The sequence below is a fragment of the Lichenostomus cassidix genome, unplaced genomic scaffold (assembly GCF_008360975.1).
Source record: "Lichenostomus cassidix isolate B80296 unplaced genomic scaffold, HeHo_3.0 HiC_scaffold_33, whole genome shotgun sequence".
In the NCBI taxonomy this organism is placed as follows: domain Eukaryota; kingdom Metazoa; phylum Chordata; class Aves; order Passeriformes; family Meliphagidae; genus Lichenostomus; species Lichenostomus cassidix.
Genome location: NW_028147632.1, coordinates 1,681,013 through 1,696,830, shown reverse-complemented (window position 1 = coordinate 1,696,830; position 15,818 = coordinate 1,681,013). Strand labels below are relative to the sequence as shown.

The window sequence follows — 15,818 nt, the reverse complement described above, 5'->3', positions numbered from 1 at the left end:
CTTGGGGGGCACTGGGGAGGGACTTGGGGGGACCCCGCGGTGGGGCTGTGATTGGGGGGCAGACCTGACCCCGGGATGGATCGGGAATGGGGACCCCGTGTGTCCCCAAGTGTCACCCCGCTCTGGGGGCCTTGGGAGGCAGCTGAACCCCGACACGGCACACAGCGAACCCCAAAAAAGGCGCTGAGACCCCCTGAGCCCCCCAGAACCTCCAAACCCCATAGAAAAACAGCCCCGAAAAATAGCCCCGTGAAAATGAGCCAATGGGAGAAGGCGCTGAGCGATTCTGATCCAATCCGAGCTCGCGGCGCTGATGACTCTCCAGTTCCCAGGCAGACCCGCAGCGCCCAGCGCTCCCCACCCCAACCCCACCTGCGCCCCCCCCTCGCCCCCAGCGCTTCCCGCCAGCCCAATTTGGGGAGGGGGCGCCTGGGGGGCGCCCACGCCTGGCCCGGAGCCCAGCGCTGCCCCAGCCCGACCTGCCCCGGCTCCATCCCGGCTCCTCCCGCGGCATGCGACGGCGTGGGGAAAAGGGGGGGAAAGGGTGGGCGCTGGGCTTGTGGGGAGGAGGGGAAGGGATGGAGGAGGAGGAGGAGGGATGAGGAAGGAGCGGGAGAAAGGCCGGAGATCCGAGGAGGAGGAGGAGGCGGGAGGAGGAAGGAGGAGGAGCCGCGGGAGGAGGAAGGAGGAGAGAGGAAGAGGAGGAGCAGGAAGAGGTTGGAAAGAGGAAGAGGAGGAGCAGGAAGAGGTTGGAGAGAGGAAGAGGAGGAGCAGCAGAAGCCGCGCGCAGCTCTTTGTCTGCCGCAGCCCCGGGAGCATCGGCGCCCCGCATGGCGCAGGTGAGGGGGAGGAGGAATCGCCCCAAATGTCTCGGGGGTCCCCGAGCGGCGTTTTTTCTGGGCGGGTGTTTGGAGCTCGCAGCTTGCGGGATTGAGCCCCAAATCTCGTTCAGGGTCGCTGGGAGGGTTTGATTGTGCGGGGGGAACGTTTGGATGTGGCGGAAGGGCAAAGCTGAGGCGGCAATGGGGCTTTGGGGGATATTTTGGGGGATATTTTGGGGGCTGCAGGTGGGCACGGCCCGGTGTCGGGGTGGGAGGGGGACATGGGGCATGGGGTCCGGCCGGGAGAGCGGTGGAGGGGAAGGGCGGGAGCCCCGGAGTGGGGTGAGCGGAGAGGGGCGATGGCGGAGCTGGGGGAGCCCCGGCAGGCTGGAGAGGGGGGAGCGTGGCTAAGGGGGAAGCCTGGGATCCCTGGAAGCGCGGAGCAGAGAATGAGGGGAGAAGGGACCCCTGGGACCCCCAAAGCCCCCGGATCATCCCTAAGCGGGACCCTGGAAAATAGGGAAGCCCGGGAGCCACGGGAGCCCCATGAGTGCAGGGAAGGGAGAGCCTGAGGAGGCCAAAGTGCAAAGAGCAGAGAGGGGGAAATCCTGTTAGGGTTTTGAGGTGAATGGTGGTGGTTTGGGGTTTTTATGGACACAAAGCCCTGGGAGAGTTGCAGAGCTGGAGCTGGACAGGAGGAACCCCCAGGGCAAGGCGCTGAGCCCTTGTTTTTCCCCCAAAGCAGGATTTGTCATTGCCAAGGCGTGGCCGGATGGAGGAGGAGGAAAAGGCCCGGAGATGCAGCCGGAGCTCGGAGCTGGGGGAGAAGCCTGAGGGCAGAGAGAAGCCCCACAAGTGTGGGGAATGTGGGAAAAGCTTCAGGCGGAGATCTGAGCTGATCACGCACCAGAGGATCCACACTGGGGAAAAGCCCTATGAGTGTGGGAAGTGTGGGAAAAGCTTTAGCCAGATGTCCAACCTGATCACACACCAGGTGATCCACACTGGGGAAAAGCCCTATGATTGCACGGAATGTGGGAAGAGCTTCAGCCACAGCTCCAACCTGATGCAGCACAAGAATATCCATACTGGGGAGAGGCCCTACGAGTGTGGGAAGTGTGGGAAGAGGTTTCAGACCAGCTCCCATCTCCTCGTCCATGAGCGCATTCACACCCAGGAGAGGCCCTTCCGCTGCCCTGACTGTGGGAAGCGCTTCAAGCAAAACTCCACCCTCATCACCCACCGGCGCATCCACACTGGGGAAAAGCCCTACGAGTGTGGGGAGTGTGGGAAGAGCTTCAGCCGGATGTGCACCCTGATGCGGCACCAGGTGATCCACACTGGGGAAAAGCCCTACGATTGCGTGGAATGTGGGAAGAGCTTCAGCAACAGCTCCAGCCTGATCAAGCACAAGAAGATCCACACCGGGCAGAGGCCCTATGAGTGTCCCACGTGTGGGAAGAGGTTTCAGACCAGCTCTAATCTCCTCCGCCATGAGCGCATTCACACCCAGGAGAGGCCCTTCCGCTGCCCTGACTGTGGGAAGGGCTTCAAGCAAAATGGCAACCTCATCAGGCACCGGCGCATCCACACTGGGGAAAAGCCCTATGAGTGTGGGGAGTGTGGGAAGAGCTTCAGCCTTATATCCACCCTTATCAAACACCGGATGATCCACACTGGAGAAAACTCCTATGAGTGTGAGAAGTGTGGGAAGAGCTTCAGCCAGATGTCCAACCTGATGCAGCACCAGGTGATCCACACTGGGGAAAAGCCCTACGATTGCCAGGAATGTGGGAAGAGCTTCAGCCACAGCTCTGCCCTGATGCAGCACAAGAAGACCCACACTGGGGAGAGGCCCTATGAGTGTGGGAAGTGTGGGAAGAGGTTTCAGACCAGCTCCAATCTCCTCCGCCATGAGCACATTCACACCCAGGAGAGGCCCTTCCGCTGCCCTGACTGCGGGAAGGGCTTCAAGCAAAACTCCCACCTCATCACCCACCGGCGCATCCACACTGGGGAAAAGCCCTACAAGTGTCCCGAGTGTGGGAAGAGCTTCTCCAGGAGCTCTCTCTTGACTCAGCACCAATGGAAGCACCAGTGAGGGAAGCCCTGCGAGTGTCCCGAGTGCAGGAAGAGCTTCATTGCTGCTCCAACTCAATCCCCAGTGGGAAGATCTGCAGTGGATGATCCCCAGTGACCCCAGCTGTGCAGAGCCCTGGTGATCCGTGCTGCTGCTGATCCGTGTCGCAAAGACACCTGGCTGGTGGCTCCACACCCTCCTGGCTCCCCGTGGGCACCTGGATGAAGGCAGGGCCAGGAATGTCCATGGGAGTTCCTGGGGACATCAGAAATTCCCTGGGGAGAGCGGATTTGTTGACTTTCCACCCCAGAAAATCTCACCTTTTGTGTTCAGTTATATCATCTCTTGGCATGAGGCAACACTGGATGGCCTTGGAGGTCTTTTGCAATATCAGTGATTCCATGATTGTGATTTTCTCTCACCCAAGGGCATCTTTCACAGCTAAATGGTTCTGAATTGGGGCAATGAGCAGGATTTTGGGGTGGAAACGTCCAAAAATGTTCTTCCCTTCCACCCAACCACATGGATCCTCAGTGGGCACAGACATGTAAATCCTTTTCTTTCGGGTTTGGTCTTGTTTTCATTTCAATCCTTCAAAACACCTGAATTTGGGGTAAAAATGAAGATATTGAGGTGAGACATGGGTGGGACATTGGGGTCACAGCTGTTATGATCCAAACATTGAGGTTCTTTGGAAATACCTCTGCCCAAATTAAGGTGCAAACGAGACCACATGCCAGTCAGTAGTGTAGGTTTTATTTGATAGTAAATATGAGAGAAAGTGGGAAGAAAAGAGAGGAGAAGAGAAGTAGGAAAAGAGGTGAGGGGGACAGAAAGAGGGAGAAAGAAAACATCACCATCCGTGGATCCCAACGATGTCACATTGATCTTCTCCAGCTGCTCTTCTCAGTGGTGGTTTTCCCCCCAAAAAGCACAGAGTGCCAAGGGTTAATATACACTCAGGCCAGGTGACAATGTCCAGCATGTCCCCCCGGGGCAGGGGACAGTCTCTAGCAGCAGACTCTGCTTGCATCACCTGCACTGCTGTGGTGCAAGGCCTGGCATTTGGGGGTCTGTGATGGATTGTGACTCCCCTCAGCTCCTCTCACGTCAAAGTCCCGATTTGATGTCGAACTGCTCCAGCAGCGTGCGGTGGAGATTTTTGGGGGTTCTGTGCCGTTTTGGGGGATTTTTGTGTCCTTCCTGGGGTTTCTGGGTCATTTTTGGGGGGGTTCTGGGTCACCTTTTGGGGTTTCTGTCTCACTTTTGGGCGTTTGTCATGTCATTTTTGGGGTTTTTTTATCATTTTAGGGGGTTTCTGTGTCATTTTTAGGGTCTCAAGTGTCACTTTTGGGGATTTCTGTGTCATTTTTAGGAGTTTCTTTGTCGTTTTTTGGGGTTCTGTGTCACTTTTTGGGATTTCTCTTCCATTTTTGGGGTTTTCTCTGCCGTTTTTGGGGTCTCACTGTCCCATTGGAGGTTTCCCATCGTCACTTTTTGAGTCTCCATGTCACTTTTTGGGGTTTCTGTGTCACTTTTAGGGTTTTTTTCTGCAATTTTTGGGGTTTCAGTGTCGTTTTTTGGGGTTTCTGTGTCACTTTGTGGTGGGGTTGGGGGTTCCACAGCTGGGCAGTTTGTGTAAACCTGGCTTCTGCTGATGCCTGATGGGTTTTTGTCCTTTTTCATTGTACTTTTATACTCTTTTTATATCCTTTTTACCCTTTCCCATTCCTGTACCTTTTACTCTCTGTATCTCAGCCCCACATGTTTATAACCCTTGTGCTCCAGCCTCGTTCAGAATTCTGTGGAGAAGACGAAACAATCTCCACAATTTCAAGAGCATGAGGCACCAGCCTTGAAAGAGCTTTATCACTGGGACATGTTTCTGTAAACTAATTTGTAACTTTTTTTTGGGAGGGAGGTAATTTGAATAAGGGGGCAATGACTTCATTTGTTAGGTTTCTCATTGGGGAATTTTAGATAGGGATGTTAATCAGTGAAGTCCATAAATTGCAAACCCGTGATATTGTCGCTCTCTTTCCGTCGTGGTGCACCTGGGATCCTATTAAACCAAGGGAATACCCTTTTCCTACACTGCGGGGTCTGTGCTCAATCTTTCCCAGCATTTTAGGCATCACAGTGAGCTGTGCTCTGCCCCCACCCCAAACTCAGCCAGGGATGATTCTCAGAGCAGCTGGTGGCTTTGGATTTGTGTGTGCATTCCTTTCCCTCAGCCTGAGATGAGTGAACAATAGGTTTCCCTTTATGGAATCTCAGCAGTTTGACTCTCAGTCCAAAGTCCCAGTCAGGTATCTTCAGGGAGGATTTTTGATTGTAGCTTCTTTGTACACTTTTTGTTATAATGAGCAAAACTTTGTATCGATGTTTGAGGTGTGAAATATTTCAGTGTCTGATAACAGCCAGGGTGGGACATTGGGGACACAGCCATGGTGGGACACTGGGGACACAGCCATGGTGGGACACTGGGGACACAGCCATGGTGGGACATTGGGGACACAGCCAGGGTGGGACACTGGGGACACAGCCAGGGTGGGACATTGGGGACACAGCCATGGTGGGACACTGGGGACACAGACAGGGAGGGCAAAGGCAGGCAGAGCTGTCCCCTGTCCAAAACTGCACCCCAAAAATCCCCAAATTCAGGGATTTCTCCCAGAAAAAAGCTGTCAGGAGCTTCCTGAATGGAGGGAAAGGGGCGATGGGACATTTAAAAGAGTTGAATTGGGTTTGACACCCTGGAATTTGCTTTGATCCACCTGAAACTGGATTTGATTTACCTGGAATGGGGCTGAATCAACCTGGAATTGGGTTTGGTCCACCTGGAATTTGTTTTGACTCACCTGGAGTCAGGTTTGATCAATCTGGAATTCAGTTATCCACACTGGGGAAAAGCCCTAGAAAAAAGCTGCCAGGAGCTTCCTGAATGGAGGGAAAGGGGTGATGGGACCTTTAGAAGAGTTGAATTGGGTTTGATCCACCTGGAATTGGGTTTGATCCACCTGGAACTGGAATGGATTTACCTGAAATGGGGTTTTGTCGACCTGGAATTAGGTTGATTCATCCTGGAATTCGGTTGCATCCCACTGGAATTTGGTTTAATCGACCTGGAATTGGGTTGGATCCACCCGGAATTGGGTTGAATCTCTCAGGTATTTGGTTGGTTCATCCTGCAGTTGGGTTGGGTCCAGCTGGAACTGGGTTTGATCCATCTGGAATTCAGTTGGATTTACCTCAAATTGGGTTGGATCCACCTGGAATTGGATTGGATTGAGCTGGAATTTGGTTTAATCTACCTGGAATTTGGTTTGATCCTCCTGGAGTTGGGTTGGATCCACCTGGAACTGGATTGGATTCACCTGGAATTCCGTTGGATCAACCTGGAATTGGGTTAAATCCACCTGGAATGAGGTTGAATGCCCTTGGAATTCAGTTGGATTTACCTGGAATTGGGTTTGAGCCACCTGGAGTTGGATTTGATCCACCTGAGATTGGGTTGGATTTACCTGGAATTTGGTATAATCTGCCTAGAACTGGAGTTGATCCACCAGGAATTGGGTTGAGTCCACCTGGAATTGGGTTTGAATGGTGTTGGTGCTGCAGTAGAGGCTGGAATTGCCCCAGGATCCTCCTGGAATCGAGTCAGACACACCTGGAATTGGGCTGAATTCCCCTGGAAATGGAGTTTTGGTTATATTCTGTCTGGATGATGGTGTGGGGCAATGGGAATGGGGAATTGTGGGGAGTGAGAGCATAAAAATCCTGGGAAAATGGGGATTTCCCCCCAAAATCCTGGGAACAGAGGGGTTTGGGCAATGCCAGAGCCCCAAAATCCTGGGGAAAAGAGGAATTTGAGCATCCTGAGCCTCTCAAAATCCTGGAAAAAGAGGAAGTGGGAACTCCCAGTCCCTCAAATCTTCAGTACCAGGGGGGTTTGCAATTCCCAGAGTCCCAAAATTCCAGAAATGGATGATTTGGGAAATTCTAGAGCCCCAAAATCCTGAGAACAGGGGGGTTTGGGAGATCCCAGAGCCCCAAAACCGTGGGAAAAGAGGAGTTTGTCCACTGCTGACCCTGAAAATTGCAGAAAAGGGGGTAAAACCCTGAAAAAAGAGGAAGACGGGCCAACGCCCTTCCCAAAAAAATCCCCAAAAAGGGGGATGGACCTTCTGAATCTCCCCGATCCCCTTTTGCCATGGATCCAGGACACCCCAAATGCCAACGCCGCGGCTCCAGGACCCCCCAAAGCCCACCTTGGAGCCCCCAAAGGCCAGGCAGGGTCAGCGCCAGCAGCAGCAGCAGGCAGGGGCAGCTCCGTGCTCCATCCATGGCGCCTCGGGATGTGGCGACACTGGGAAGGGTCGCTGGTGGTCCCAGTGCAGCGGCGGCGAAGTGGGGGGAGTGGGAGTGGGGGCGCAGCGCCCCAAAAGCGGCGGAGCCAATGGGAGGGCGTGTGTGTTGTGTCGTCACCGGTTGCCGGGTAGAGCCTGTGCAAAACGGGCCCCAAACCGGCCCGGCCAATCGGAGCGCGTCCAAAACAACTGCGGCCAATGGCAGCGCGCCCAAAACCACGCCCAGGCAATGGGAGCGCGTCCCAAAACGGCGCCCGGCCAATCAGAGCGCGCGGGGCGGATGATCCCGCCCTGCTCCGGACTGGAGCTCCCAGTGCAGCGGCTGCTGCGGGGCTGGCGGCAGCTGCCCGGCGCTGGCCATGGGGCGAGTGGCGGCAGCTGGGGCCCTACTGGTGGCACTGGTGGTGCTGGGAGCCACCCCGGCTGCGGGCGCGGAGCTGTCGGGTGAGCAGGGGGAGCAGGGAATGCGATGGGAAAGGGGGAAAAGGGGAAAGAAAGGGGTTTGGGAGCCCAAAGCGGAGGGGGAGGAGGAGGGGAAGCCGAAAGGGAGAGCGGGAGGGGCTGAGGGTTGGGGGAAGGTGAGGAAGGGGTGGGAGAGGGTGGGGAAGTGGGGAAAAGGGGAGGGTGGGAGCCCAAAACTCAGCGGGAGGGGGATGGGGATGGGGGGATTGTGGGTAAAAGGGTGGGAAAACAGCAAAAAGAGGGAATGGGACCCCAAAACTGAAGCAGGGAGTGGCTGAAAATGGTGGGGAGTGAGGATGTGAAAGGGGAAATAGGGAGAAGGGTGGGAAAGAGGAAGTGGGAGCGCGGGCAGGAGGGTCCCATGGCGGCCGTGGGGCACAGGGGGTGCGGAGTGGGGATCCGGGGTGACCCCTGGAGCTCTGGGATCGATGGGGGTGCTGGGGGAACCCCTGACCTGTGCCTTGCTCACACAGGGGTCTTCCAGGAGATGGCATACAGTGAGTGTCACTTCATTAACGGCACGGAGAAGGTGAGGTTCGTGGACAGGTTCATCTACAACCGGGTGGAGGACGTGAGGTTCGACAGCGATGTGGGGAAATATGTGGGGTTCACCCCGTATGGGGAGAAACAGGCCCAGTGCTGGAACAGCGACGAGGCATTGATGGAGAACAGACGGACTGCAGTGGATTGGTTCTGCCGGTGCTGGTACAAGATCGTCACCCCGTTCAGCGTGGAGCGCAGAGGTGAGCGTGGGGCAGAGGTGTCCCCTCAGGCTCTGCCCTGCCAATGACCCTGCAGCCCCTCAAACCCTCCCTGGGAATCACCCAGAGCCCTCAGCCCTCCTTGTGCCAAACCAGGGGCTTCTTGTCCTTCTCAATGACTCTTGTAGCTCTCCCAGTCCATCCCAGTCCCCCCAGTCTCTCCCAGCCCCCCCAGCGCGTCCATTTCAGCCAAGCGTGAAGATGACGCTTCTCAGATAATCACAGCGCGCGTCTCTGATGACTCATCAGGCAGACAAGCAGCGCCGAGTTCCCCGCGCTGGATTTAACATCTCAGTGCCGCGGAGTTCATTCCCAGTCCCTCCCAGTGCCACCACAGTCACTCTGAGAGCCACCATAGTCCATCCTAGTGGCACCATGGTCACTCCCAGTCCCTCTTATCCCATTCACAATCCATTCCCAATGTATTCCCAGACATCCAGCCTCTCTCCCTGTCCCTCCCAGTGCTCCCCAATCCACTCCCCTCTCTCCCAGTGTGCCCCCAGTCCCTCCCACTCCATTCCCAGTCCCTCCCAGTGCTAGCACAGTCACTCCCAGTCCCTCTAAAGCCAATCCCAGTTCATTCCCAGTCCACTCCCAGACCTCCATCCTCTCTCCCAGCGCCGTCCCAGTACACCCTAATCCAATCCCCTCTATCCAAGTCCTTCCCCAGTCCCACTAATCGCAATTTCTGTACATTTCCAGTCCCTGCCACTGCATTGCCAGTCACTCCCAGTGCCTCCAACGTTCCTCCCAGTTTGTCTAATGCCAATCCCAGTCCATTCCCAGTGCACTCCCAGATTTCCATACTCCATTTCAGTGCCCTCACAGTGCCCCCAATTCACACCCCTCTCTCCCAGTGGCACCACAGTCCCTCCCACACCAATCCTAGTCCCTCTCAATACCACCCCACCCCTCCCAGCTCTCTGCCAGCGCCCCCCCAGCTGATCCCAGTGTCTCCCCTCTCTCTCCCAGTGCCCCCCAGCGTGTCCATCTCGCTGGTGCCCTCGAGCTCCCAGCCCGAGCCCGGCCGCCTGCTGTGCTCCGTGATGGATTTCTACCCTGCGCAGGTGCAGGTGAGGTGGTTCCAGGGCCAGCAGGAGCTCTCGGAGCAAGTGATGACCACCGACCTGCTCCCCAACGGGGACTGGACCTACCAGCTGCTGGTGCTGCTGGAAACGCCCCCCCGGCGCGGGGTCACCTACACCTGCCAGGTGGAGCACGTCAGCCTGGAGCAGCCCCTGAGGCGGCACTGGGGTACGGCCAGAGCTCACAGCGCCGGGGGGAGCGGGGGAGGCACTGGGGGGGCTGGCAGGGGGATTGGGCTGTGCTGGGGGGAACTGGGAGGGAGGTGGAGAGAGGCTGGTTTCTACTGGGAGAGGGGCTTGGGGGCGTGGGAGGGCTGGGAAGGGGTTGGAAGGATGTTGGGGAGGGTGGGATGAGGTTCTGGGGGTGCTGGTGGGCACTGGGAGGGAGTTTGGGGGTGCTGGGGAGAACTGGGAGGGAGCTGGAGTGAGGCTGGAGGGGCTGGAAGGAGATTGGGGATGGAAAAGCAAAGGTTGGAATGAGGTTGGTTGTGCTGGGAAGAGACTGGGAGGGACCTTGGTGAGTCCTGGTGGGGCTGGGAAGGGACTGGGAGAGGGTTTGGGGGTCCTGGGGCGGTGGGGGGCAACTGGGAGGGGTTGTGGGGTGCTGAGAGGGACGGGAGGGGCTTTGGTGTGTCCTGAGGAGGCTGGGAATGGATCGGGAGGAGGTTTCAGGGGCTCCTGGGTGGGCTGGGAAGGGACTGGGAGGGTGCTTGGAGGGGCTTGGGGTGTCGCTGAGAGGTTTTTGGGGGTCCTGAGCCCTGCTGACCCCCCAGAGATGCCGCCGGACGCTGCCCGCAGCAAGATGCTGACGGGGATCGGGGGCTTCGTGTTGGGCTTCGTCTTCCTGGCGCTGGGGCTCGGCTGGGAACCCCCAGGGCAAGGCGCTGAGCCCTTGTTTTTCCCCCAAAGCAGGATTTGTCATTGCCAAGGCGTGGCCGGATGGAGGAGGAGGAAAAGGCCCGGAGATGCAGCCGGAGCTCGGAGCTGGGGGAGAAGCCTGAGGGCAGAGAGAAGCCCCACAAGTGTGGGGAATGTGGGAAAAGCTTCAGGTGGAGATCTGATCTTATCCGGCACCAGAGGATCCACACTGGGGAAAAGCCCTATGAGTGTAGGGAGTGTGGGAAGAGCTTCAGCCGGATGTCTAACCTGATGCAGCACCAGAGGATCCACACTGGGGAAAAGCCCTATGATTGTGGGGAATGTGGGAGGAGCTTCAGCAACAGCTCCTCGCTGATCAAGCACAAGAAAATCCACACTGGGGAAAAGCCCTGGAGCTGGGCAGGAGGAACCCCCAGGGCAAGGCGCTGAGCCCTTGTTTTTCCCCCAAAGCAGGATTTGTCATTGCCAAGGCGTGGCCGGATGGAGGAGGAGGAAAAGGCCCGGAGATGCAGCCGGAGCTCGGAGCTGGGGGAGAAGCCTGAGGGCAGAGAGAAGCCCCACAAGTGTGGGGAATGTGGGAAAAGCTTCAGGCGGAGATCTGATCTGATCAAGCACCAGAGGATCCACACTGGGGAAAAGCCCTACGAATGTGGGAAGTGTGGGAAGAGCTTCAGCCAGATGTCCAACCTGATGAAGCACCAGGTGATCCACACTGGGGAAAAGCCCTATGATTGTGGGGAATGTGGGAAAAGCTTCAGCCACAGCTCTGCCCTGATCCAGCACAAGAAGATCCACACCGGGGAGAGGCCCTATGAGTGTGGGAAGTGTGGGAAGAGGTTCCCGACCAGCTCCGATCTCCTCGTCCATGAGCGCATTCACACCCAGGAGAGGCCCTTCCGCTGCCCTGACTGTGGGAAGGGCTTCAAGCAAAACTCCACCCTCATCACCCACCGGCGCATCCACACTGGGGAAAAGCCCTACGAGTGTGGGGAGTGTGGGAAGAGCTTCTCAGTCATGTCTAACTTTACTCGGCACCAACGGAGGCACCAGTGAGGGAAGCCCTGCGAGTGTCCCGAGTGCAGGAAGAGCTTCATTGCTGCTCCAACTCCATCCCCAGTGGGAAGATCTGCAGTGGATGATCCCCAGTGACCCCAGCTGTGCAGAGCCCTGGTGATCCGTGCTGCTGGTGATCCGTGTGGCAAAGACACCTGGCTGGTGGCTCCACACCCTCCTGGCTCCCCGTGGGCACCTGGATGAAGGCAGGGCCAGGAATGTCCATGGGAATTCCTGGGGACATCAGAAATCCCCTGGGGAGAGCGGATTTGTTGACTTTCCACCCCAGAAAATCTCACCTTTTGTGTTCAGTTATATCATCTCTTGGCATGAGGCAACACTGGATGGCCTTGGAGGTCTTTTGCAACCTCATTGATTCCATGATTGTGATTTTCTCTCACCCAGTGGCATCTTTCACAGCCAAATGGTTCTGCATTGGGGCAAAGAGCAGGATTTTGGGGTGGAAACCTCCAAAAATGTTCTTCCCTTCTACCCAACCACGTGGATCCTCAGCGGGCACAGACATGTAAATCCTTTTCTTTCAGGTTTGGTCTTGTTTTCATTTCAATCCTTCAAAACACCTGAATTTGGGGTAAAAATGAAGATATTGAGGTGAGACATGGGTGGGACATTGGGGTCACAGCTGTTATGATCCAAACATTAAGGTTCTTTGGAAATACCTCTGCCCGAATTAAGGTGCAAACGAGACCACATGCCAGTCAGTAGTGTAGGTTTTATTTGATAGTAAATATGAGAGAAAGAGGGAGGAAAAGAGAGGAAAAGAGAAGTAGGAAAAGAGGTGAGGGGGACAGAAAGAGGGAGAAAGAAAACATCACCATCCGTGGATCCCAACGATGTCACATTGATCTTCTCCAGCTGCTCTTCTCAGTGGTGGTTTTCCCCCCAAAAAGCACAGAGTGCCAAGGGTTAATATACACTCAGGCCAGGTGACAATGTCCAGCATGTCCCCCCGGGGCAGGGGACAGTCTCTAGCAGCAGACTCTGCTTGCATCACCTGCACTGCTGTGGTGCAAGGCCTGGCATTTGGGGGTCTGTGATGGATTGTGACTCCCCTCAGCTCCTCTCACGTCAAAGTCCCGATTTGATGTCGAACTGCTCCAGCAGCGTGCGGTGGAGATTTTTGGGGGTTCTGTGCCGTTTTGGGGGATTTTTGTGTCCTTCTTGGGGTTTCTGGGTCATTTTTGGGGGGGTTCTGGGTCACCTTTTGGGGTTTCTGTCTCACTTTTGGGCGTTTGTCATGTCATTTTTGGGGTTTTTTTTATCATTTTGGGGGTTTCTGTGTCATTTTTAGGGTCTCAAGTGTCACTTTTGGGGATTTCTGTGTCACTTTTGGGGATTTCTGTGTCATTTTTTGGGGTTTCTTTGTCGTTTTTTGGGGTTCTGTGTCACTTTTTGGGATTTCTCTTCCATTTTTGGGGTTTTCTCTGCCATTTTTGGGGTCTCACTGTCCCATTGGAGGTTTCCCATCGTCACTTTTTGAGTCTCCATGTCACTTTTTGGGGTTTCTGTGTCACTTTTTGGTGGGGTTGGGGGTTCCACAGCTGGGCAGTTTGTGTAAACCTGGCTTCTGCTGATGCCTGATGGGTTTTTGTCCTTTTTCATTGTACTTTTATACTCTTTTTATATCCTTTGTACCCTTTCCCATTCCTGTACCTTTTACTCTCTGTATCTCAGCCCCACATGTTTATAACCCTTGTGCTCCAGCCTCGTTCAGAATTCTGTGGAGAAGACGAAACAATCTCCACAATTTCAAGAGCATGAGGCACCAGCCTTGAAAGAGCTTTATCACTGGGACATGTTTCTGTAAACTAATTTGTAACTTTTTTGGGGGGGGAGGTAATTTGAATAAGGGGGCAATGACTTCATTTGTTAGGTTTCTCATTGGGGAATTTTAGATAGGGATGTTAATCAATGAAGTCCATAAATTGCAAACCCGTGATATTGTCGCTCTCTTTCCGTCGTGGTGCTCCTGGGATCCTATTAAACCAAGGGAATACCCTTTTCCTACACTGCGGGGTCTGTGCTCAATCTTTCCCAGCATTTTAGGCATCACAGTGAGCTGTGCTCTGCCCCCACCCCAAACTCAGCCAGGGATGATTCTCAGAGCAGCTGGTGGCTTTGGATTTGTGTGTGCATTCCTTTCCCTCAGCCTGAGATGAGTGAACAATAGGTTTCCCTTTATGGAATCTCAGCAGTTTGACTCTCAGTCCAAAGTCCCAGTCAGGTATCTTCAGGGAGGATTTTTGATTGTAGCTTCTTTGTACACTTTTTGTTATAATGAGCAAAACTTTGTATCGATGTTTGAGGTGTGAAATATTTCAGTGTCTGATAACAGCCATGGTGGGACATTGGGGACACAGGGGTGGGACACTGGGGACACAGCCATGGTGGGACATTGGGGACACAGCCATGGTGGGACATTGGGGACACAGACAGGGAGGGGAAAGGCAGGCAGAGCTGTTCCCCTCCAAACCTGCACCCCAAAAATCCCCAAATTCAGGGATTTCTCCCAGAAAAAAGCTGTCAGGAGCTTCCTGAATGGAGGGAAAGGGGCGATGGGACATTTAAAAGAGTTGAATTGGGTTTGACACCCCTGGAATTGGGTTTGATCCACCTGGAACTGGATTTGATTTACCTGCAATGAGGTTGAATTGATCTGGAATTGGGTTTGACCTCCCTGGAATTTGTTTTGACTCACCTGGAGTTGGGTTTGATCAATCTGGAATTCAGTTGGATTTACCTGGAATTGGGTTGGATTTACCCGGAATTTGATTTGATCCACATGAAAAAGAGTTGTATTTTCCTGGAATTTGGTTGACTCGACCTAGAATTGGGTTAGATCCACCTGGAATTGGGTTTGCCTCACCTGGAGTTGGATTTGATCCACCTGGAATTGGGTTTTATCTACCTGGAATTGGATTGAATGCCCCTGGAATTTGCTTTAATCTACCTGTAATTGGGTTGGACCAACCTTGAGCTGGATTTGACTCACCTGAAATTGGGTTGAGTCCACCTGGAATTGGGTTTGAATGGTGTTGGTGCTGCAGTAGAGGCTGGAATTGCCCCAGGATCCTCCTGGAATCGAGTCAGACACACCTGGAATTGGGCTGAATTCCCCTGGAAATGGAGTTTTGGTTATATTCTGTCTGGATGATGGTGTGGGGCAATGGGAATGGGGAATTGTGGGGGGTGAGAGCATAAAAATCCTGGAAAATGGGGATTTCCACCCAAAATCCTGGGAACAGGGAGGGTTGGGCAATGCCAGAGCCCCAAAATCCTGGGAAAAAGAGGAATTTGAGCACACTGAGCCTCTCAAAATCCTGGGAAAAGAGGAAGTAAGAACTCCCAGAGCCCTAAATCCTCACTACAGGGGGGTTTTGGAATTCCGAGAGTCCCAAAATTCCAGGAACAGCGGGGTTTGGGAACTCCTAGAGCCCCAAAATTCTGGAAAACAGAGGAATTTCAGCAAAAGGTGACCCTAAAACTCATGGAAAAAGAGGAAGTGAGAACTCGCAGTTCCCCAAATCCTAAGTACAGGGGGGTTTGGGAAATCCAAGAGCTCCAAAATGCTGGAAAAAGATGATATGGGAACACCCAGTTCCTAAAATCCTGGGTGCAGGGGGGTTTGGGAACTCCTAGAGCCCCAAAATCTGAGGTACAGAGGGGTTTGGGAACTGTCAGAACCCCAAAACCGTGGGAAAAGAGGAGTTTGGCCACTCCTGACCCCAAAAAATGGGGAAAAAACCCCGGGGAAAACCCTGAAAAAACAGGAAGTTGAGCCAACGCCCTTCCCAGACAAATCCCCCAAAAGGGGGTTGGACCTTCTGAATCTCCCCGATCCCCTTTTGCCATGGATCCAGGACACCCCAAATCCCAACGCCGCGGCTCCAGGACCCCCCAAAGCCCACCTTGGAGCCCCCAAAGGCCAGGCAGGGTCAGCGCCAGCAGCAGCAGCAGGCAGGGGCAGCTCCGTGCTCCATCCATGGCGCCTCGGGATGTGGCGACACTGGGAAGGGTCGCTGGTGGTCCCAGTGCAGCGGCGGCGAAGTGGGGGGAGTGGGAGTGGGGGCGCAGCGCCCCAAAAGCGGCGGAGCCAATGGGAGGGCGTGTGTGTTGTGTCGTCACCGGTTGCCGGGTAGAGCCTGTGCAAAACGGGCCCCAAACCGGCCCGGCCAATCGGAGCGCGTCCAAAACAACTGCGGCCAATGGCAGCGCGCCCAAAACCACGCCCAGGCAATGGGAGCGCGTCCCAAAACGGCGCCCGGCCAATCAGAGCGCGGGGCGGA

General features: G+C 55.0%; 2 protein-coding genes across 2 annotated transcripts in view; both read left to right on the top strand.

Annotated features, from left to right (window-relative positions):
* Positions 1-11,715, top strand: part of LOC146421410 (uncharacterized) — a 23,169-nt gene extending 11,454 nt beyond the window's left edge. The window contains exons 2-3 of the mRNA XM_085047142.1: positions 1,558-2,795; positions 11,049-11,715. Coding sequence (XP_084903268.1) covers positions 1,558-2,795; positions 11,049-11,511 — 1,701 coding nt within the window. The 3' untranslated portion in view covers positions 11,512-11,715. The remainder of the gene's footprint in view (positions 1-1,557; positions 2,796-11,048) is intronic.
* Positions 7,566-10,813, top strand: LOC146421411 (class II histocompatibility antigen, B-L beta chain-like). The gene is made up of 5 exons (XM_085047123.1): positions 7,566-7,715; positions 8,207-8,476; positions 9,467-9,748; positions 10,353-10,460; positions 10,791-10,813. Exons 1-5 carry the CDS (start codon positions 7,631-7,633, stop codon positions 10,811-10,813), a joined length of 768 nt encoding a protein of 255 aa, XP_084903249.1. The 5' UTR covers positions 7,566-7,630.
* Positions 11,716-15,818: the final 4,103 nt, after the last annotated feature.